The sequence below is a fragment of the Haliotis rufescens genome, unplaced genomic scaffold, assembly GCF_023055435.1.
Source record: "Haliotis rufescens isolate VD_foot unplaced genomic scaffold, xgHalRufe1.0.p SCAF_1, whole genome shotgun sequence".
NCBI lineage: Eukaryota > Metazoa > Mollusca > Gastropoda > Lepetellida > Haliotidae > Haliotis > Haliotis rufescens.
The window spans coordinates 88,091,973-88,114,436 of record NW_025963779.1 but is presented as its reverse complement, the minus strand read 5'-3'; the positions used below and the strand labels follow the sequence as shown (position 1 = coordinate 88,114,436).

General features: G+C 43.6%; 1 protein-coding gene across 3 annotated transcripts in view; it reads right to left on the bottom strand.

The window, feature by feature from the left end:
- Nucleotides 1-273: 273 nt before the first annotated feature.
- Nucleotides 274-22,464, bottom strand: part of LOC124119732 (ADAMTS-like protein 3) — a 135,592-nt gene continuing 113,401 nt past the window's right edge. For all 3 annotated transcript variants that reach the window (XM_046482362.2, XM_046482363.2, XM_048402977.1), the window contains 7 exons: nt 17,334-17,438; nt 15,874-16,003; nt 10,750-10,960; nt 8,664-9,464; nt 7,962-8,147; nt 6,466-6,613; nt 274-4,259 (listed from right to left, as the gene is read on the bottom strand). In XM_046482362.2, the coding sequence (XP_046338318.1) occupies nt 4,147-4,259; nt 6,466-6,613; nt 7,962-8,147; nt 8,664-9,464; nt 10,750-10,960; nt 15,874-16,003; nt 17,334-17,438 (1,694 nt within the window). In that variant the 3' untranslated portion in view covers nt 274-4,146. The remainder of the gene's footprint in view (nt 4,260-6,465; nt 6,614-7,961; nt 8,148-8,663; nt 9,465-10,749; nt 10,961-15,873; nt 16,004-17,333; nt 17,439-22,464) is intronic.

The window sequence follows — 22,464 nt, the reverse complement described above, 5'->3', positions numbered from 1 at the left end:
TGGTATGACGTGAAGCCTTTAGGTAAGCCCCGCGTCTTGTAAATGTTACAGTCAAACTGTGAAATCGGTAATTTCATGAAATGACTAAATCTTTCAGCTGAGCGCTGATTGGTCGGCGCTGCTTTTCCCCTAGACCAGGCCTCTGTATGATTCGTTGGTTAGAAATGGCGACTGCACAGTAAAGCGCCCTCTATATTCACGGGTGATGGAGCGATGACGTGTACCCATGACGTACTTACGATGGGGAAAAAAGATAACACAAATCGAACTAAATGAAAATTATTATTTATTCCAGGGGAATATTGTTGACATAAATTAAAAGCTGTGCCTTTTTACAATTTGGTTTATCAAATTCTAAATTGTTCAGTATCACAAAACAAATTGTAACATACAATCCATCTACTGTACACTAGACACATTCTGCTTGTCTACGTCTACTGACTACTCTCTGTTCCGGGACAACATGGATGTGGACACAATGTTGTACAGAGGCCAAATGAACGTAGTACAGAGAATATATTGTTAGAAACAGAAAGATGATCTGTCGACATACTTTATTTCGTCAGGTGTTGCAGCTTATTTCATAAATAAATATAAAAAAGACAGCGGCCGTTTCAAAGTAAACACAAATCAAGCTTAAATAACCAGTCTCAAATAAGGTCTAAAACAAACAAATATAAAAAAATGATTTATCTCTGAAAACATTAAATGATAAAATGTAAAAGAACCGAGGAAAACATTTTGCAATATATGCATAAATTGACATGAGAGTAACATTATGACGACAAAAGACCTGACTCTAGTGATTGATCGCCAGACTTGTCAGTGAGGGAGGTGTTTTCTCTCTAGTCATGATGAGACGACTGGAACCTGAATGAACCACTTTGACAGAAAGCAGATTACAACATCTGATATATAAAGCTAGTTAAACGGAATATGAAAGATAAAATTACACGACATGATAAGATAAAATACTCCCGAACGCTACACGAACACTCACACCTGAACGCAATTACAATATGAGTTAGAAAACATTGAAATACTATCTATGCGATATCTATTAAAGTCTTGTGGTGGTAATAAATAAACAAAAGGGCCAAAACATTTTAAAGAAGATCAACATCCAAGTTAAAATTCCGACACTAATCCCGACAATAATCTTTTGACCGTACTCTATACGAAGTCGTTCCAGAATAATGTTGTTGTATCGTGTGTTTAAACCAATTACACATAATACTAATACACAAGAGGTAGTGGGTTGGTTTATTATAATATCAAAGGTGATAAAATAACTTAAAAAAACTCTAGTTGAATTATGTCAGATTCTAGTAGAGTACCTTGACGTTACACAATACAGCACAACACCTGGTGCTCTATACCTTGACGTTACACGATACAGCACGACACCTGATGCTCAATATCTTGACGTTGCACGATACAGCACGACACCTGGTGCTCTATACCTTGACGTTACACGATACAGCACGACACCTGGTGCTCAATATCTTGACGTTACACGATACAGCACAACGCCTGTGCTCAATATCTTGACGTTGCACGATACAGCACGACACCTGGTGCTCTATACCTTGACGTTACACGATACAGCACGACACCTGGTGCTCAATATCTTGACGTTACACGATACAGCACAACGCCTGTGCTCAATATCTTGACGTTGCACGATACAGCACAGCACCTGGTGCTGAATAAACCTTGACGCTAGACGATACAGCACAACACCTTGTGCTGAATAAACCTTGACGTTAGACGATACAGCACAACACCTGGTGCTGAATAAACCTTGACGTTACACGATACAGCACAACACCTGGTGCTCAATATACGGTTACTGATTGCCAGTAAACACCTATATCAGTTTTAACGTGACATCCTTCAATACTAAAACTATTCTCAACATAACTGAAGCTTTAGTCCATACACATGTGTCAATCTGAACGGCTCACAAGACTAAATGCAAGGCTGGAAACGATTTGTCAAATACATCTTTGACAACTAGCATATTGATAGTATAATGCTGTACCCGGCATCTCAGTGCACAATGGTATAAACGTATACTCCACCAGTTTTCATGTTAGCGTCATAATCCTCCATTGTTTACCTCTGGTGCACGCACGTTTTCCAGTCGGTAAATAGTCTCCAGAAACGAACCCAATTAATTACGATTAATAACTAAAAGTGAGAAACATGTCTGGCATAAAGTCTTCTAGTTTTTTTCATTTCTGTGCCAGACTTGGACTATTATTATCTCCATCTATTTTAGTCTTAATGCACCGAGACCTGAGAGCAATTGAACGAGTATTTCAAGATAATTAGTTCGTCTGTGTTCGTGTGTTTCGATACAGAGTCATACGTTCGCCACCCTGAAGAGTCACAGCAGACCAGGTCTAGCCATAGTGACGTTTTGGCGTTGTCCAGGTCATCCCGTGGTCACATCTTACATTAACTGACCATGGATATCTCTTTAAACGCTGACCAGATCAGGTATATGTTAAATGACAGTCCATTCTGACACCACTGTCAAGAAGACTTGACCATTCACGTGTGAGCACGAACAGTCTGTGATTATCTAAATATGAGCATTATTTTAATATCGGATTCAAGCTGACCAGTGTTATCACCAAGTTATTTTACCAGGCGATGTTGATCCCTTATCAAACGTAAAAAAGGTTATTCGATGTCATTAGGAAAGGTGCAGGCAATGACAACCAAGCTGTAAGGTCATATCAACCGTGCAGCTTTATTTTGATGCAACAGAAGGGCTACCAGACCGAGTGTCGGATCAAATGTGACCACGTGTTGTCATTCTACTGTCACATTGTGACATTGTATTCCTGCGCACTCTTCCAAAATGGCGGCGCGACTTGCGTCTGGTGCCTCGCCCAAACGAAGAACGTAATCGATGAGGCTCGGTGACGTGCCGATGAATTTATGACTATTGATGACTACTTTTATAATGTGGAGCAGTGAGGAATTTCTTGTTCCGCTGTCAAACTCAAATTTCATTAAGCCGCCATTTGGGTTTGTACATCGCGATTGGCTGTTTGCAACGCACCCCTGTTATGACAGTCAAGACAGTCTAGTGCAGTGGAGCCCACAGGAATCATGTCTCACTCTGGTCGGCTGTTCGTTGATCCCAGCAAAACACACACACACACACACACACACACACACACACACACACACACACACACACACACACACACACACACACAATAATATCTATATGATAAACTACATAACGATACACGTGAACGGTTTGAACTACATCAAACCACCATTAAACATACCAATATCATTGTCACCACCAGTGACGATAGAAAACATTCGCTCACAACACACATAAAGAATATACATAATAATGAATAACTTACAGTATACGGAGTTTGACGTCATAGTGGCATCAATGACGTCATAACGTGCTGGTGTTTGGTATTTGCGTATGTTCTCAAGGTACTCATCTTAGCACCTATAATTGTATATACAACGCCGTACCAACAGATATTTCTTACAGTCGATGTCAGACATGTTGAATATAGTGCAGTAATCTGCACTAACTGTTGTCAGCCAATACACAGTGACATAACAAAGAGAGAGTACATAGTAAATGGATGTTCGTGACATGGCACAGAAACCACAAGGTTGGTCTCACTGTCAACAAGGACATTAAGTACGTGACCAAAAACAAGGACAACGAACACATGTGTGCACAAAAACCCCAATGAAATGTAAAATGAGGTAATATACGGAAAAGGTATTATCATTTAACATGGAAATTACTATGCATCTCAGACTGTATAACCCCAAGTGTCAGGTATGGCGGAGGGAAGATATGGACTGCACTCGCTGTTGTACCCATGTTAATTAACCTGTCTCCTCTAATGGTGGTTCCTGTGATGTTTGGATCATCAACGTTGTACAAGATAATCATGATTTTGCATTCGTGCCGTTGTCATGGAAACACGGATCTTCTGCGACAATGGCTTCTGCTACTTCCATCTCACGAAGGTTCATGTCCTGTTGAACCCACACGTTTACTTGTTAGTAACGCCGCCCATCGTCAAATCTCGCGAGATTAAACCATCTTAGGTCACGTAGTCCCCACGTCGAACTACTTCCGTTATGTCATGATGTCATTTCATCTTTGCAGCTTGCACAGCACTTTTGTCTAAAGTTTATAAAGCGGCATAACCTCATCAGCTTTACGATACTACAGTAGTCTGACTCGTCATTACAGCCTGAAAGAGAAAAAAACATCAACATTACTATAACTGTATGCCTTATTCCGCGATCCACGCCATTTGTGTTCGGACGTAGAGTTTTGGCCTGACTAAAAGGTCCCTTGTTCTGTACAGGTCTAGACGTTTTAAATAGTGTCTCGGTGTGTGTAGTAAGGGTATCCCTACCATGTCAGACTACCATACACCATAAGACAAGAGGACAGATCTGAATCAGACTGACTGGAACTGGTAATGAGTCGCGTCCAGTTCCCATCAAGTTCCGTGCTCTCGGTGCGGTTTTTAGTTCTGCTTGTGCTAAAACAGTACCGCATTAATTCGTCAACAATTAAGCTGATGAATCGTTCGCCTTTTGTAAAATCAATTTTTTTCACACGTTGCTCTGACATTACGGATCTCACTCTCAGAACGACACAAATCTACACAATCATATTTGTTGAGTGTCTGCAACTTGTTGCAACAAATAATACAAGTTATGTCTTTACACTCGACAGCAACTAGTTGCATGCGATGGAAAATCATTACGAAAAGAGTGTAGAGGTTGCAACTAGCTTTCATGCCACGCGCTGTTACCACAAATTGCACTGGAGAACGCACCAGTAGTTCAGAGCTATCTGAGCTGAGGTCAACACCAGTAAGTGTTGGTACAGAGCCTTTGTTTCCTCGTGGCGTTCAGTCTCCCTCAGCCTGTCAGGAATGCCTGCTATTACTACAGTGCACATACATCACGAGATGATCCGTGTAAAGGGACGTAATATGACACGAGCTATGTACAGCTGTACAAGAGAAACAACTGTAGCGAGCCTTTCTGGTAGCTGTCGAGGATTCTTCGTGTAAAAGAAGGTAACAATACAATTAGACTAACTTTGTCCCAGATCAAACAGTTTTCATGGTTGAAGATATATATCGTCAAAATAAAAACTTTTTAAAAGTAAAATCAAAATGGAGCGTGAACTGGGGAGCAAATAATTCCCCTCCTGACGTGATTCCTGTTCTAATGTATTCTCTAGTGTCCCGGTGACCTTGCTCCAAGGCTGTACTGAAAGAAAAGTCCTTCGTTGTGTAGTTATTCTATGCTCCTAATAGGCAAGTCTAGATATGTGGACAGTACACCTAAGGACTCCAGTCTCTTATAGGGACAACTTGTTCTTGTTATTTACATAATCTAGAATTTATGATTTAAACTAATAACTATTGCCTAATAGATTTGCGCAAGTCTAGTTCCCGGAGACATATTATGATACAATGTGAGTTTTAATATATTAAATGTTTGTTAACAACGTAAAATCGTGTTTTATGACACAACTTTTCATGATATTCATTCCCATGCGTTCTGTTGGTAGATTGAGTTAACACGGTAATTCTTGTAGTTGTCGTAATCAAGCGTGTTGCTACATGTATTGTTATGACAATCAGTACAATCTGTTTATACAACTGCACCACAGGTAAATCAGCGGCTACAACCACGCTAGGATCCACGGTGGAATAAGTCTCAGTCCTCTACACCCGTGATTCAGCTCGGATGTCGATGACGCGGCGCAAAACATCACTCACTCAAACACCAACTGGACAACTCCACACGACGTCCTACAAATGTCACTGGAGACTGGTTGGTCGTTGTAGCGAATTGGTGGTTGAAATACGCTGTGCAGGCCCTTAGAGGTACCAGGATCCTCTGATCTTGGGTTCGAATCCCAGTTTCCCTGATTATGGCATTAAGTGTATGAGCATCATACCCATGCTCGTGTGTTTCACTGAAGTGATAAATGTCTACGATTTGAAATTTCTCCTTCCCTCTCACATTAAGCTGCCACACAAACTGTTCAAAGCAGCGTTTATAAATCCAGCTTACTCTGTTAATCACAACAACACCAGTACGAGTATCACGGTAATACTCCACATGTGTTGATGCCAAGAGCTCAGCTTGATGTATAAAACCCACCCTTATAGCAAGTTTGTTTGTTGTTTAACACCACACTCAGCAATATTCCAGCTATATGACTGTGTTCTGAAAGTAATCGAATCTGGACAGTCCAGTGATTGACATCATCAGCATCGATTCACGTAATTGGGACATGAAATTCAGAGAACCTGACTCCGTTAGTCGCCTCTTACGACAAGCATAGTCGCCTCTTTACGGCAAGCATGGGTTGCTGAAGACCTATTCTAACCCAGATCTTCACGGGTCCTTAAAGCGTGTACTTACTGTCGGAACATGCTCTGGCATTGCAGGTCTGTGTGACTATTGGCCGCTTGAGTCGCTCACAGCTCCGTCCCGCTGGTCGTCCCGTGAAGTCCCAGATACACGTGAGACTGCGGCTCTGGAAACCTGTCTCGCCACACTCAGCCAGGCACTGCAACATGCACGACAGACAACCACATCATCAGTCATAGCAAGGATGAACATTTCTCTTAGGAGGATTTAAACTTGTTACAGCACACACACGTGCAAACATATACATGTGGAAGGAAGAGAAGTGTGCTTAAACGAGCAAACGCTACACGTAAAGAGTTGCGTCCCTTAGTTGTGCCAGGAACGTATGATCGTTCAAATCCATATGTGATAACAACAGTATTTTGTCATATGCAAACTATTGTGTGTACTAGGTATGGATAACGAATTCTGATATATGTACACTACATTTTGTACAGAGTTGCGATAACCTGGTTCCATCGTAAAAGGGGGCGGTCGGGTAGCCTAGAGGTTAAAGCGTTCGCTCGTCACGCCGAAGACCCGGGTTTGATTCCCGACATGGGTACAATGTGTGAAGCCCATTTCTGGTGTCCCCCGCCGTGATATTGCTGGAATATTGCTAAAAGCGGCGTAAAACCATACTCACTCACTCACTCACTCCATCGTAAAAGAGGGATATCATTGATTAACTGGATTATGTATCGAAAGGAGTGTCGAGCCAGGTGCATCATACTTACACATAGGACATAAAGTTCAAACAGTAATGCAAGTGGACTACTTGCAATGTCATTAGTGTATCACCCTTAAAGTTAACCCATATATGAAGTGACCGTTAAATGTGATCCTAGTTCTGTTCTACTCCATTAGATACAGTAATAGTCAATACATTCTTGATGAAGAGATGTCGACTTATGTCTTCTAGGTATTCTGTTGAATATCTCACAGTCTACAGAGAACGTCACTAGACGTTGCGCAAACATTCCTGTAACGTCATCATGGCGCCAGAAGGATTTCACAAGGGCAGAGCAAATGTTTCAGGTAGTTGTTATTGTATTCTCTGGATGGCCTGGTCGTATCAGTTGGATGGTCGGATGTTATCAGTTTGAAGGTCTGTTGGTATTGGGATGGTTAGATGTCGGTAGGCGTCGTTGCATGATACGGCCCCAGATGTCTAGACCAGATCACATGCAGCATGTGAGTGTAGCACTCTCTTCCACGCATGGTGTTCCTGGTATTGAATGTACCATCTCATATATAGACAAACCAGTACTCTCGATGTAAACCAGTACTTTCAGTACGATTAAGTATGAACCAGCTAGAACCAGGAGTATCACTCACAACCAGTAGTGAGTGAGTGAGTGAGTGAGTATGGTTTTATGCCGCTTTCAGCAATATTCCAGCAATGTCGCGTCGAGGGACACCGGAGTTAGAGCCAATACTCTAGGTATGAACCAGTACTGTCAGTACGGGCAAGTTTTTTAGTATTTTGAGCATGAGGTGCTACTCACGTGGGACCACTCGGAGACATTCCACATGGACTTGCAGTGTATGTTGGGGCACTCGCTGAGGGCGAGGGGCTTCAGGGTGACGTTACAGTACCGCTCCTCCACCGCCGAGCTGTTGTCCAGGCGGACACACTTCACCCGCCGTCGGTGGATGGCGTAACTCTCCCGAACACAGCTGTCTATGCCGCACTGAAACATGTAGCATACGTCAGTCTATACCGCACTGAAACATGGAGACATACAGTTGTCTTAACCGCACTGAAACATGTAGCATACGTCAGTCTATACCGCACTGAAACATGGAGACATACAGTTGTCTTTACCGCACTGAAACATGGAGACATACAGTTGTCTTTACCGCACTGAAACATGGAGGCATATGTCAGTCTATGCCCAACTGAAACATGGAAACATAAAGCTGTTCATACCGCACTGAAACATGGAAACATACGTCAATCTATGCCGCCCTGAAACATGTAACATACGTTAGTCTATACCGTACTGAAATTTGGAAACATTCGTATGTCTATACCGCACTGAAAGATGTCAATACTGTACTGAAACATAAAGGCACACACGTATTGATACCCCCTGAAACTTGGAGACACACACCTATCTATACTCAACTTTAAGACATGGGTACACCATTTCACTGAAACTCATTTCCGGTACACAACTAAAACCACGTGATACTGTTGAACTTACGTCTGACCAGTTGCCCGATGTCCATGTCACGCAGGGATCAACGTTGCACTCCTCCTTGCCCGGAGGCACGTGCAGGGTGGCGCCCCGGCACACCTTGAGGGGGAACTCCTCGAAATAGTCATTGGTGATGATCTCACAGCTGACGTTACGTTCCCTTATTCCGCCATTGCACCTGGCGGAACACCGTGTCCATTCGCTCACTACGATCTGCAAAGCCTTCTGCTTCCTATCAAAAGGGTCTTTATATAATGCTGAATTAACGGCCTGGGAGCCATCTGACAGGTATCCGAGAAGATACTTCTCTCTAACTACCGTCTGTCTTAAAAGGTCAAGGACGTTGCTAAACACTATTGTCAGGTTAGAGATGGCGTGGTTTGCTCTGCACGTGTAAACACCAGCATCCCTTTCTGGACGACCTTTACGAATTCTAAGATTTCCTTTTTTGGAAACGTTCACCCGTCGGCCATTTCGAATGCGTCGCCCGTTTCTATACCACTCCAACTTACGCTTGTTGAAGCCTTTCACTGGGCACTTGGCTATAACAGACGTTCCAGGCAAGATGGCGGCATTTGATCCGATGAGAAGACGCACCTTCTTCATTTTATTAAGCTGAAAGAATCTGAGCTGTTGCTCCTTGATTCTTATTTCAGGACAGACGCTCAGGTTGCAGGGTTTCTCGGAGTGAGGCCGGTCACTGGGCCGACATTCCATGTAGGTGACGAGGGTGGTCCTCTCTTCGGCCGACTTCCGCTGACACGTCACCTTCCGGCTGATGATGCCCGCGCCGCACGTCACTGAACACTGCAGGAGGAGATGCATCATACAAATTATCGTCAGCGCATTGATGATTTGTTTGTTTGTTGTTTAGCAATATTCCAGCTATATTCCAGTATGTACATAATCGAGTCTGGGCCAGACGATCCAGTGATTTACATCATGAGCATCGATCTACTCAATTGGGATACCATGACATGCACCAACCGAGCCTGACCACCCGATCCCGTTAGTCGCCTCTTATGGCAAGAATGGGTTGCTGAAGACCTATTCTACCCCGGATCTTTACGGGTCAATATCGTTTAGATACATCAGGTGTGGACACTCCAAGGAGGCACTTAAAAACCTGTTTTCTACGTCACATATATTTACGGACAGGTTCAACGAACTGGTTTAACTTGTAAATATTTATGCCATTATTTTCCGTACCCAAATCCGAAAAGCCCACTCAACAACCAGTATATCGAACGTTTTTTTCCTATATGTTACTATGTTTCAATGACTAGTCCTAGTCTATATAATGACATTATTAACACCCTCGTGACATCGAGCTATTTAACAACTGTAACTATGTGTTGCGAGAGAGATGTTCAAACATCATAAAGTGCTCACTGTCGTGGGAAAACCCAGCCCAACAATAACGCATTGTCAGCCCCAGTCTCGCAGTTTGGGCGAGGTCTGACATAAGAAGTGTCCTTTATAATACAAAACCATCCCAAACCGTATTGACATCGTGAATACAAAGGAGTCCGACGTTCTCATTCAAATACTTAAGGTATATACTTGAGTATTGTTGTGCGGCGCCAGGCAACAAACAAACACGTACTTTTTTATGCAAATTATGTGAGTGGTGGGTGCTAAATTATGTAGGTGGTAGAACAGGACATGCTTACCCTTCTCGTGAACACCGGGTGTCATCACTCATTTTCAGTGATCCATTCATATCAATTTCATCGTTATTTTGCCTTTTACTCTCAATGGAATCTGTTTCAGCAGATAAATCAAGACTGATTTCAATCTGGCGCTGACGTTTTGCCCTTTGACTACCAAACGCCCAAAGTTCATTATTTGATCAGAATTCAATAGTGTCTGTAACATCAGGTGTGATTGGTTCTACAGAGAGCGGGCGACGGGATAGCCTAGTGGTTAAAGCGTTCGCTCGTCACGCCGAAGACCCGGGTTCGATTCCCCACATGGGTACAATGTATGAAGCCCATTTTTGGTGTCCCTCGCCGTGATATTTCTGGAATATAGCGGCGAAAAACTATACTCACTCACTCACTAATCTACAGAGAGCTGCCTGTGTACCCACCCTCTCCCAGTCTCCCACGACCCAGTCGGCGGGACAGTCCTGGTTGTTACACCCCCGCTCTCTCTCCGGGACAGGCTGCTGACACATGACGTCAGGGAGGCGGAGGACCTTCTCCGGCCCCAGGGCGACCACCTGTATACACGTGACACTCCGGTTCATGACCCCGCCGCCGCACGTGCTGGAACACATGCTGAAGTCGCCGATGCGCCACCTGTCAACAGAATAAGTTGAGTTGAAGACTGTACCAAATGAACTGAATAAAAAAAAAATGAGATGAAGAGTGGGAAGAGACCCAAACGTGAAGCATATTGCAACCAGGGCCGGTGGGGTAGCCTAGTGGTTAAAGTGATCGCTCGTCACGCCGAAGACCCGGGTTCGATTCCCCACATGGGTTGAATGTGTGAAGCCCATTTCTGGTGTTTCCCGCCGTGATATTGCTAGAATATTGCTTGAAGCGGCGTAAAAAATAATCACTCATATTGCAGCCAATAACTATTTAGGTGAAAGTCACTCGGTAGCGACTGGATGCCATGGGTCGCAATCAGGGGGAACAGTAGCGGATCCTGGCACGGATAAGTAACGCAACTCACAGATCTCTGGACAACACTGACACCACAATAATTTCAATTGTACGCTGCTTTAAAACCATTCCAGAAATACCACGGTATACTATGAATGAGCTTACCATTTCACCATTTTGGGGATTCGAACAGAACTTCGGCGTCATAAACAAACGTGTTAACCAGTAGACTACCTAACGCCATATCTAAGACGGAGATGAATAGAGGTTATTCCTTTAGTGGGCGCGACGGTGGTGACAGATGGGTCTGGGTTAGAAGATGGGTGGCCCCGACAGGTGGGAATCCGTGTTAATGGGGGACAGGGTTAAGTGTCGGGACTATAAGAGGCGATCTATTATCAGTTGATTATCTTTCACAATGAAAGTTTCATTATCTACGAGACCACAATCCCCGAGACGACCCACGTAAGCCGTGTAGTTATTACTCATATTACAGATGGCTGAAACAGATAACCCCTGTCTCCTCCCACTGCAGCATAGATGGGTCACTGTCGAGGCCGGTCATGGCCAGGAGCTATATGAGACCCAGTGTGCCTGTCATGTGGAAATATGGTGTTGAACAAAATGCCAAAATGGAATGTCATAAACTGGTGAGTTGAAACATTCCATATCGGGGAATATGAATGTCAAAATTATTTTTTTCAACAATGTATATACTTTATGATAAGTATGAAAAGTGATTGATGCATAGCCAGCGTGCAGTTTGTCAACATACGGACCCATTGTCCACTTAACGAACGTGAGGGTAATTCTATGGAATTCTAGAAGGGACATTGTCGCGTTGTCGCCCTTGCAAAACCAAGCAAAAAGTAACTAAGTATTAACCAAAACGCGACAATGCGACAATTTTGACAATTTGAGTGATATTTTTGGTTTTTATCAAAGGGCGACAATGCGTTATTTTTCAAGGTCTGTCGCGTTGTCGCATCATCTAACTTATGTATAGACGGCGTGATCGGCCTTTCATAAGTAAGGTAGCGGTCGGGTAGCCTAGTGATTAAAGCGTTTGCTCGTCACGCCGAAGACCCGGGTTCGATTCCCGACATGGGTACAATGTGTGAAGCCCCTTCTGGTGTCCCCCGCCGTGATATTGCTGGAAAAATACTATAAGCGGCGTAAAATCATACTCACTCACTTCATAAGTAAGAATAGTCCATTGGATATATCTATGTTTCCATTTCTGACACGCGCACGTCAGAGACAGACTATGCCCAAATCACAAAGTAAACATAAACAAAATAACAATAACAATAATAATAATAAATCATTTTTATGATTGAATTTACTCTCCCTTTTGACACCAATGTGATTGACAAGATTCAGGAAAACCATGGCAAAAATGCGGACCACGCTTGCATCCCAAGTATCAAATTCTTCGACTCCCCATTGTTTTCGGTGCCTTAGGTTTGGTACCTCCCAATCTGTTGACTGACATTGGGAGAGTACCCGGGTTTGCTGCCAGAAGTACAGTACAGCCCTTCCGACACTCTGTGTAATGCAGAAGGCTGCAGTATTGGGTAGTCGTCACATTCTCCGAAAAGTTCTGGGTGGGTTTGACTAGAGAGCGCTTCCTGGGAGAAGTCACACTCGTTGTCTGGGCTGCGTGTAGAGGGGGCAAGGGCCTTGAGCTGAAGATGAGCCTAACCAGCCTGACTGTGCCAAGATCCCCCAAACCCTCTGCTGTAAATGCCATGTATGATCAAATATGTCTTGAATCTGGATCGGGACAAACGGTGTGCCACCACATTTTTTTATTGGTTCCATCCGGCTCCATTGCTAAGTTTAGAGCATGAATGGCGCCTCGCCGTGGCCTACAATGAACCGTGGGAGTGCTGATTGGGACCAGTGTACCAACATCCATCAGTCATTGTGTTTTATACTAAATGCACCTCATACATTATATATACACCCATATGTTAAATATCCATGATAATTTCTATTATTTGCCGCGGCTATTAACACGGAGGTAAGATCTACCTATAGGAAAGACCGAGATTTAAGCCACAATACAAAACACAACAGATGCTCGTTTCCATTAACACAACGCGGTGTAGACCGATTTTCCCAGAACAATAAAACAAATACCTTTGCAGGGCAATAATTGACACTTTTCACGACATTTATTTCAAAAATATATTTAACAATAGCCGTGGTATTTGGAAGACGCGCACCGTGGTCGCACGTGTGTTTTTAATTCCCCTTGTCAACATTGAAGCGAGGTGCGGTAATGACTTCCATGGTAAGGGTCTGAGGCTGGATTCTTCTCAACGGCTAACACGTGGGCTCTGATGTTAGAGACTTGAAAGTGAGGGAACGGCATCATAGCACAGATGGAAGGAGTTTCTTGTCATACCAAACACTGCTGAGAACCAATTGTCCTTTCTACTTGGGATCACGCTCGCGGTTTTAACATCATTAGACGACTGTACTGGGTGATACACAGCAGTTTAACAGTGCGATACACTGATGTTACAGTTACACCTTCACAGCCCACCTGTAGCTGTTGATGCAAGAAAACAAAGACTACACCAATATCAATCTCATTAAAATCAGATCTTAATGCTCGCTACCGCTTCACATAGATCTGAGGACATTCCCATTCCGTCAGAAAACCCTTCGCGATCTTTCACATATTAATAAAATGACATAAGCCAAAGCAGCTTTCTGGTACTCTACGGAAACTGTTTAAAACTGACGATTTCCATTCTAGATTAGCTTTGAAAAAAGATTCAAAATATGAAATTGAAAAAAAGAAAATTCTGGAATGTCTGGATTGTGTACTTCTCACATGCTGTGGAACGTCTCTTTGCGTTTCAAATGTTGATCCCATTGAAGCGAGCGATAGACGATGTTTTTGACGGACTCAGTCGTAGAGTCCACTACTTTCGTTCGGAATACCCCTTGTTAGCCTTTTCGAGGTTGCATGATTAGAAAACACACTCCGACTGTCACTTTTCTGATCTGGTAAGCGACGTCCTGATTGATCGGGTGAAAGGTCGTTATGACGTGAACGTAGATATATCCTCAAAACTTTGTTTAGCGGTAGCGAGAACTAAGATCTGATTTTAATGAGCTTGCACCAACATCAATCCTGAGGAGAGCAGTTTCAGTATCTGGGAGAGATGATATATGCCTTCTAGATTACCCTGGCCAAAATATATAGCCAGATATATCCCCCAACATCTGCCCCACTACATGCTATGAGACTTACGCTGCCTATCGGACATGGGGGGCATATGCCTCAATGTTTTCTGATGTCTTCATGAGTGGACATTGGTCGCCTCATGATTTCCATCCGTAAGGGGGTTGGTGAGGTTACCTAGTAGTTACAAGCGTTGGTTCGTTACGTAGGGGACCGGGTTCGACTCCCACAAGGGTACACTGAATGAAGGCCTGAGCTCCGTTTCACAAAACGATCTTAGCTCTACTACAGTGGAAGGTCCATAATAGAGTAGAGGAGGTGAGTGAGTGAGTGAGTGAATATTGTTTTACGCCGCTTTTAGCAATATTTCACTAATATCACGGCGGGGGACACCAAAAATGGGCTTCACACATTGTACCCATGTCGGGAATCGAACCCGGGTCTTCGGCGTGACGAGCGAACGCTTTAACCACTAGGCTACCCGACCGCCCCAGTAGAGGAGGTAGGTCGTCCTAGCGCTAAGATCGCTTTGTGGAACGTACCTCTTGTGTCCATATGCCATCATATGTCTTGGATATTACCAAAAGAGGCGTAACCTCACTCACTCATTCCGGAAGGGCCAACAATGTGCTGGACGTCGTCTTCGCTAGGCAAGGGAATTAACTGGCTATAAAAGTCAGTTTCCACCCTTGCCGAACTTGACTGGAATTATAGAGTCATATAATTGGCTGGACTAACGAGTCTATGCCTAGCCCAATTAAAATCGCGTAATGACATCGACATCCGGATTGAAAACTGCTGTGCGTATTTCGGCCGATTACAGAATTTGCCAAGCATGTGTACCGCCAACTCGGCGTCGACAGATATTTTCCAAATCTTTTCATGTTTTTAATTAAGGTGCTCACGTGAGTGGATGCACTTCACGAAGTGAGACCCTTTATGTTACAAAAAACCGAGTGGATCGTCTTAATTGGGCGCCGCCATTATGTTTGATGCAAATGCAATGATATGAGAGGTGGAATCTGGTTGGTCAATTGGAGGGACCTCGAAGGCACATAACTCGTAATAACCACTGGTGGTGCTACAATCGAGCCCATAAATTCCAACCACGTTCGGCAAGGGTGGAAACCGGACTTTTACAGTCAGTTATTGGCAAGGGTGGAAACTGGACTTTTACAGTCAGTTAATGGCAAGGGTGGAAACCGGACTTTTACAGTCAGTTATTGGCAAGGATGGAAACTGGACTTTTACAGTCAGTTTATGGCAAGGATGGAAACTTGACTTTTACAGTCAGTTAACTCTCTTGCCTCTGGACGATGGGGCAACGTACGTCATTGCATACTTTCCCTCGTGTGCCTGTTATTTATTACTTGACATTCTGCTACTATTGAGTCCTCCTTACCTTTGAGGGCACGGCACATCATTACACACTCTCCGTGTGATGGGGACCTGGGCGGCCCTCTCGCAGTACTCCTGTCCTACAACACTGCCGTTCTCCTTGTGGATACACTGCAGCATCGTCTCTTGGGTACCTGCAGCAGATCAGGGTCACGTGGTCCTACAGAGGGGTCAACTAGGGGACTACACCAGTCCCATAATACATCGTGAGTGAGTGAAAGCTGAATTATGCTGCAGTCAGCAATATTTCAGCTATGTCCCATTGGTCACTGAACAATCGAGTGTGGGCTTGGCAAAACGGTTGTTGATAGAATGAGAAATGACCCACGTTGGGACACGATGACTCACAACCAGACAGGTCACACACTGAACCCGTTCGAACCTCATTGGTCTCCTGTTATGACTTTTATAGAGTACCGCGGACACTGCTCGAGCATCGCCACTGGGATATGAAACACCGCGTATGTATATAATATCATTTGTGAAAACATACATTTGCCTCATCACGGCATAACAGTAACAGAATACGTGAAGTGTTCCAAAAGTGGACTGTAACCTGCGTCAGGATGATTTATTTGTTTGTTTGTTTGCTGTTTAACGCCACACTCTAATATTCCAGCTATATGACGGCAGTCTGTAAATAATCATTTCTGGACCAGACAATCCAGTGATTGATATCCTGAGCATCGATCCACGCAATTGGGATACGAAAATCAGCGAGTCTGACCACCCGATCCCGTTAGTCGCCTCTTACGACAAGCATAGCCGTCAGTATGAGATACTGCATGCTACAGAGTACTGTACCTCCCAGACAGCTCCTGCTACAGAGTACTGTACCTCCCAGACAGCTCATACTACAGAGTACTGTACCTCCCAGACAGCTCCTGCTACAGAGTACTGTACCTCCCAGGCAGCTCAGACTACAGAGTACTGTACCTCCCAGACAGCTCCTGCTACAGAGTACTGTACCTCCCAGGCAGCTCAGACTACAGAGTACTGTACCTCCCAGACAGCTCCTGCTACAGAGTACTGTACCTCCCAGGCAGCTCATACTACAGAGTACTGTACCTCCCAGACAGCTCCTGCTACAGAGTACTGTACCTCCCAGGCAGCTCAGACTACAGTGTACTGTACCTCCCAGACAGCTCCTGCTACAGAGTACTGTACCTCCCAGGCAGCTCAGACTACAGAGTACTGTACCTCCCAGACAGCTCCTGCTACAGAGTACTGTACCTCCCAGGCAGCTCATGCTACAGAGTACTGTACCTCCCAGACAGCTCCTGCTACAGAGTACTGTACCTCCCAGGCAGCTCATACTACAGAGTACTGTACCTCCCAGACAGCTCCTGCTACAGAGTACTGTACCTCCCAGGCAGCTCATACTACAGAGTACTGTACCTCCCAGACAGCTCCTGCTACAGAGTACTGTACCTCCCAGGCAGCTCATACAACAGGGTACTGTACCTCCCAGACAGCTCCTGCTACACGTGGTTAGCCCTACTGCTCTCAGCTCGTAGTTGTCATAGCACGGCTCCAGCATGCATGGCTCCTCGGCTGGCGGCTTGGGATCTGGAAACAAAGGACAACATCTTAAAACGCAGCAAACAATGGAGCCAAAAGACCAACGCCCATCAACTGATATTCAAAGTCTCTGTATCTTTAAAATGGCATCGTGCTTAAACGCGGAATTACCAGATGCCCTGATCCCAGACATTGGCTCTTCGACTGACGCAACTCGTTCACATACGACTTGTCTCGCTTCGTGAGCGTCATACGACGCTTGCTCAAAAGGTGTTTGATCAGGGTTAATTACATCATTCAAGGGAGTAAAACTTCCAAAAACATTTTATGGTAGACGCCATGTTTACCATGTGGAGGACGTTTTCAAATATGACCCATCAGTGACCATAATATTTCCGTGTTTTTTTCGGTGAAAACTTGCCTTGCATGTGTTTGTAACGGTAACGTGTGCCACCGGTGGGTCAGGATATGCTGATCTTTTCCCCAATATCTGGTATCATCACTATTTGATAGTGATTCATAACACATTTCTTATAATACAGTAGAATCGGATAGGACTGCGGTAGAGATTCCTGATGATAATTTATGACAACGAATTAACCGTTACAACACCTAGTTTTGTAAATAACCCATATGAAAAAAATAAGAAAATAAATATATTTAGGAGCCAGTAGCAAAAAATAATAAAAAAGTAAATATATTTATTTATAGATAGTACTACAGAAGCATAATGACCAATTTTCGTCATCCAGGCAGCATAAGTGTTACTTTTCTATTAGATACCACGACACATTTTAGAGCGTAGGGTAGAACGTGAACGGAAGGCAGCGTGCATGAACGCAGGGGATTCGTCTAGTCGTCTGGTGTTAATGTTTGAAATATTATTTTCTAATCTAGAAGCCCATATTTGGTCAATACGAGACACTGGAGGTAATGAGTCATGTTTAATGCTGCTTTGAACAGTAGGCCAGTTAAATCACGACGTGGCAGAAAAGTGTTTAGGGAAGTCGGAAGTGACGTAGACGTTTACCCCTATGGCGAGGGGGCTGATATACCAAGGGCAACTCTAGATCATATAATCCTGGCATGACTAAGGGACGCAACTCTGTATCGCGGCGCAAAGAACCACTGGGGTGCCCTGTGCTTCCGACACAATACCTATGGCATGTAACGATGCAGCATAGCCAGCGAACGTGACACGTGTCCCTCACTCACTCGTCTACAAGGTATCTATATTTTCTAAGGCATGTATGACAGTGAGACTGCACGTGAGCAATCCCGCTGCCAGCGTGAGATGGCGAGATCTATGCAGCATCTGACCTATATATGCTCGACATTCAACAATGAGAAACCTGATACGTACAACAGATGCCTGTCAAGAATGTTGTGATCTCCACAGACATTGCAGTGGAGTCGGACAGCTTCGTCCCAGAAAGGCGTGTGACCGTGGCCGCGAGTCTTTGTGAGACGTACCTCACGCGGAAAATCTCCCCTGACATCACATAGAGAGTTCACGATTTAACTTGAATTCTTAGCTTCAAATCGAGGTGACAGAGAAAATTCCCAGAAGTTTATTAAATTACACTTAATCAGCCATACTCGGAGTTATGTGGAAGAAAAACATGACCTTGGTAATCCGACACCTTCTCTTATGTGGTCTGATTGACTCAAGTTTGGTATTTCCAGCCTATACAAGACACGAGCTGATCGCCGCGGGAGAGTCTTGTATGGCTTGGGGTTCGGCATGTGGAAAATTTACCTGCCTTGGGTTTAAAATCACATTCAGTGGTAATGATAGGATTTCGTTGGTTGGTTTGTTGTTTAACGCCGCACTCAGCAATATTCCAGCTATATGACGGCAGTCTGTAAATAATCGAGTCTGGACCAGACAATCCAGTGATTAATATCATGAGCATCGATCCACGCAATTGGAATCGATGACATGCATCAACCAAGTCAGCGAGCCTGACCACCCGATCCCGTTAGTCGCCTTTTACGACAAGCATAGTCACCTTTTACGGCAAGCATGGGTTGCTGAAGACCTATTCTACCCCGGAATCTTCACGGGTCGGTAATGATAGGAAACGAATCAGACATGAAATATGTTGATGCGATTTTAAATAAGAGTCATTAGGAGATGACATATCCCCCGATCTGGTGCATTTCAGTTTGGCTACTTGCATCCCACATTTCGTTCATTGCCATTGGATACCTTTAGTTCAGTAAAGAAAAATATAAAAGTGTTCATTATTTTTCAATATTCCAAATTATCAAAAGATACCAGTTCACCGTCAGACTGATCTGTTTAGCAAGTTTCATCAAGAAATAGTCAACGGTTTTGGAGTTCTGCACCGGAAACGAGTACTACCCTCTTTTTCAGTGAGGTCCAATTCTCGTTATGGAAGAAAAACAACCCAAATCATCAAAAGGTACCATTTCACGACTAGACTGATCTGTACGGCAAGTTTCAACAAGAAATATTTAACGGTTTAGGAGTTATGGAAACGGAAAACAGACGGACGGACATGTTGATCGCTATAATCCCCGTTTTTCAAAATGGGGAAAAAATGATTATACTTATGATGTATTTAGTGTTGAAATACTGCAATACTATATTTGAATTATTTCACATTTTCGTAATGATAAACACTAATGAGTCGCAGTAATATGTAGACAAACCTTATCTGGAGGTGCCACATGTAGTCATCACATTTGTTTGGAGATAGACATAATTAATATACTCTCACAAATTTCATACTAACCCTTTTTGTTGACAAACATCTACTTGACAATCCCGATTTACCGTAAACATCGCAGTGCAGATGTATTAATGACTTTTTATTAGATATTCGCAATTTTTAAAACGTTAAATAAATAAATAAATAAATATATAAATAAATGTTATTAACAGATATTCGCAATTTCTGAAACGTTAATTAAATAAATAATTAAATTAATTTTAGTAACATATACTCGCAATTCTTAAAACGATAATTAAATATATGATCAGATTAGTTTAAGTAACAGTTTACAAAACGTCTTCTTTACATAACTGCAATAATTATACATTTACGTTAAAATACTATGAAAAGTAATAACAGTAAAATTATTTTTTACATAGATCTAGCAATCAAGGTCACAGTCTACAGAGTCGATCTCCTTGTGTTAAACGGTTGCCTCTGAATCACAAGGGATACAGACTACACTATTTGACCCGCCTCTGTGGGTGGTGTACATTTCTGTCCATACTATCAGTATTTTATTCATATCATTGTCTGAATAAACCAAGAAAACATAAGCTTCCCCGTCCCATCATCGCAAGCAGCCGATACCTGTAATCATAGCCGGCTGGGTCATTTAACGTGGCCATTCTCACGTTTCGATGTTTATGTTACCCCTACAAACCGAGTATCCCCGAGCATCGTTTAAAACATGATAGAGCCATAGGAAAATAGTTAGTGGGTAAATGCTCACTGGTCACATTGTATAGACCCCTGCTCCCCTGGGCTGGGTCTCGTATGACGGGTTAGAGAGTCAGCTCTCAGCGAGAAGGGCACGGTATGTTTAGGTAACCCTTCATACCGCCATGGCTCGTAATCGTTTAGTTTTTTTGGCCGGAGGTGTGTACTAACAAGTCTGACATTGCCCAACTTCAGAGAGGAACTCATCCTGTGTTGCTTGAGGACAAAGGCAAAGGTGGTAATTGTGTTGTGTAAACGCGCCAAGGAAATCTGAAAATATTTAGGGATGAAACAGCAAGGAGCCAAAACAGATTCTGAACAGCTTTCATGACACTGGTTTGACGAGTCATTGAACGAACGACTTCGATGGGCGAAATGGTATTTGCTTCACTGGAACGCTCTGTCATGCCATTAGTTCAAACACGTGAATACTTTGATGGAACTCTGGGTATGCAGAGGGAATTCCCTCCTATATTTGGCAAGGCTGTGTTATGTGCTGGTTCATATCACATAACTCTCTTCCGTGTCTACCTTGTACCCTTGGAACACAGGCATATTAGAGTCAGATTCTGAGACATCGAGATTTAGGCGATGCCAAAGAAAGGTGAAGTATGCCTACTTTTCTGGTTCGATGATAGTGTGATTGTCAAAGAACTCTAATAACACGGGAATCCGACAGCTGAACTTGAACCAAAGCTGTTCGAGTCGTAGTAGTACACCTCATTATTTGACCTACAGTTAGGGGTGTGCTTTAGTAGATTTATTTCTGACTCGCTGAATGGAGTGGAACAGTGTGTGGAACTGTCTCAGTGTGCCCTCCCAGCACCGCCCACAAGCAATGGCCCACACAAAAACGTACCATAATCTTGTGTAGGTCCTTGTTGGTTGACCAACATCCGTACCCTAACCATCTTCCCGAGGCAAGCGAGTTAACTGACTTTAAAAGTCCAGTTTCCACCCTTGCCGAATAAGGCAGGAATTCCTGGGCTAGATCGTAGCGCCACCGGTGGCTGTGACGAGTTATGTCCCTTCTATGCCTCTCCTATGGACCAATTAGATTCCACCTCTCGTATCACTTGCATTTGCTTCAAACAAAATGGCGGCGCCCAGTCAAGACGATCTGATCGACAATCAAGATCTATGTTGTCATAAAACGGCTCTTACATCGCGAAGTGCATCAAATCACGTGAGCACCTTGATTAAAAACTTGAAACGATTTGGACAATATCTGTTGACATATCCTGTAATCGACCGAACTCTGCATGACAGTTTACGAACCGGTGCGGGATTTTGATTGGACTATGCATAGATTCGTTAGTCCAGCTAAAATCTTACTCCATAATACCAGTCTTGTTCGGCAAAGGGGGAAACTGGACTTTCATAGTCAATTAACTCTCCTGCCTCGGGAAGATGACCCTAAACGTGCGATACAGGGATCTAGTTAATGGTCAAGTCACAAACAAAGGCTGGTCAGATCTGCGACTACTTTTTACAAACAGTGTGTGGTTTTAACAGATATTAACCCTTGCACATGGAGTGGGGATCTGGTAAGATCTCTTAGTATCGTGTTTCTTGCTACATCTATGACCATCCTTGACCAATAGGGCGTGGTT